Source organism: Apaloderma vittatum, unplaced genomic scaffold, assembly GCF_000703405.1.
Source record: "Apaloderma vittatum isolate BGI_N311 unplaced genomic scaffold, ASM70340v1 scaffold26965, whole genome shotgun sequence".
Lineage (NCBI taxonomy): Eukaryota > Metazoa > Chordata > Aves > Trogoniformes > Trogonidae > Apaloderma > Apaloderma vittatum.
In genome coordinates this window covers 3,926-5,925 of record NW_009715827.1, presented here as the reverse complement: position 1 = coordinate 5,925, position 2,000 = coordinate 3,926, and the positions used below count along the sequence as shown (strand labels likewise).

Here is a 2,000-nt window from a genome sequence, read left to right as displayed (position 1 = left end):
CAGGTGCCCATTCTCCATCTCCAGGCTGGTGACCTGCTGGCGCAGGGACAGGAGGTCCCCAGCCATCCGCTGCATCGCCAGGCGATAGCCACTCACCTCCTGCCAGCCCAGAGCAGAGCTTCTGGCACCCCGCTGCCAGCCGGGGCTTTCGCCAGCACCAGGAGCTCAGCTGAGGATATTTGTCTTGAGGGTCAGACCTATCATGGAGGAGCTAAGAAACATGCATTTTTTTCCCTTCCTCTTGCAACTATCTACCCTTCTCTTTCCCATCCAGCCACATACTCATCCTTCTCTTCACCATCCATCCATCCATCCATCCCTCCCTCCCTCCATCCATCCATCTATCCATCTCCACCTATGCATTCTTCTCTTCCCCAACCATCCAACCTTCTCTCCTGTCTATCCACACCTTCTCCTCTCCACCCACCCACCTCTCCTTCTGCCTCATTTTCCCAACTCTTCCCCTCCCCCTCTTAGGGGAAAAGCAACTCTCCGTGGGGTGGAGCAGTGTTGGAGTTGTGGGTCAACCTCAGCATCTGAGCTTTTATGGGACTTTGCAGGAAGAATGGAAGGATGAATGTTTTATACAGAGGAGTAGGGGGGCATTTTTTAGCACCTGGGGTAGCTGAGGGGAAATAATTCCCTGAGGGTTTGTACCTTCTCAGGCTGACCCTCTAGAACCCCTCCTTGCCAGGCCGGGAGGATCCAAAAGGGTCCTGGCAGTGAGGACCTTGGCCAGAGGGAACCGCCTGCCTCCAGCTCCCCTTGGCCCCTCGCTGCCAACCTTGGGGCTGGCCTTGGCCAGCGGCCCGCAGCAGGGGAGGGAGAGTGTAGAGGGGGTGCAGCAGCATCATGCAGCCTTGGGGAAGGGAGCGAAAGGGGGGGTAGGTGCAGCCAGAGGCTTGGCTCCTTCCTCTGCATCTGTCTGTGAGCTCTTCATGCCCAAGATAAAGCCCCTCCAGCCAAACTCAGGGTCTACCCCCTCTACTTTCATTCACTAACAGTATCCTTGGTCCTCACGGGAGCCAGGACCCACCTCAGGGACACTGCTGTCCCTCTGCTGCCCTCCAGTCCTCCCGTCTCCCCAGCACTCACCATCTCCTGATGGTCCTCGATGATCTCCTGGGACCTGAGGAGCAGAGATTGGGGGGACACCCTTGACTTGCTGAGGATGGGAGGAGGAACCCTCCATAGGAAACAAGGGCCTGTTTGGGGTGCTGGACGGGGGATGAGACTGGTGGGGCTGGGGATGCAGGATGGGTGGGAGCACGGAGGAGATGAGGAGGAAGATGGGCAGCAATGGGGCAGGAGGAGAAGCAGCTGGAGAAAACATGAGGAGGATAGAGAAAGGAGAAAACCACCCCAAGAAGAAGTGGCAAAGAAGGAGCCGAAAAATTGGTGTGGCCATACCTCTGCTCCTCCGATGGCTGCTTTCTGGGCAAGATGCTGGCCACGGCGTCAACTGCCGGCAGGGACACATCATCTTGGTGGAGCTGGCAGGAGACATCAGAGCAGAGGGTAAGGATGAGGAAAGCCCTCTGAGAGCAGCAAGCTCCTTCAGCCCCTTCCCCACAGCCTGGCTTCCACCTGTTGCCATCATTCCTTTGGGGGTCAGGACCCAGCCCTCCCCTCAAAACCTCTGGCATGGCTGGCTGCGATGCCTCAGGGATCTCCCTTTGGGGCTTGGTTGCAACGTGGCGTGGCCGCAGGGCGGGCAGACCTTCTCCTGAGGCTGGGGACGCTTCAGAATGCCTGGCTTTGGCAACACCTCATGCCTGGACCTTTGAGCCATGCACCCTCCAGAGGAAACTCGGCTACGACCAAAACCAACCCCAAATGGGTGCTGTCCTCGGAGCAGGGACCTTGCGGTCCTTAGCTCCCCTTGGTGACACCAGCCACAGGGTGACACCCCGATCCCTGCCCACCCCCCGAGCACTCACAGTGGAGGAGAAGGGTCTGTAGAACAGCACTGTCCTCACTCCTGGGGGGCCCATCTTCCC

At 58.5% G+C, this 2,000-nt stretch overlaps 1 protein-coding gene across 1 annotated transcript in view; it reads right to left on the bottom strand.

Moving 5' to 3' along the window:
• Positions 1 to 2,000, bottom strand: part of CCDC33 (coiled-coil domain containing 33) — a 6,171-nt gene that overhangs the window by 2,051 nt on the left and 2,120 nt on the right. Inside the window, exons 2-4 of the mRNA XM_009869312.1 lie at positions 1,411 to 1,493; positions 1,096 to 1,129; positions 1 to 99 (exon numbers count right to left, since the gene is read on the bottom strand). Of these exons, the coding sequence (XP_009867614.1) occupies positions 1 to 99; positions 1,096 to 1,129; positions 1,411 to 1,493 (216 nt within the window). The remainder of the gene's footprint in view (positions 100 to 1,095; positions 1,130 to 1,410; positions 1,494 to 2,000) is intronic.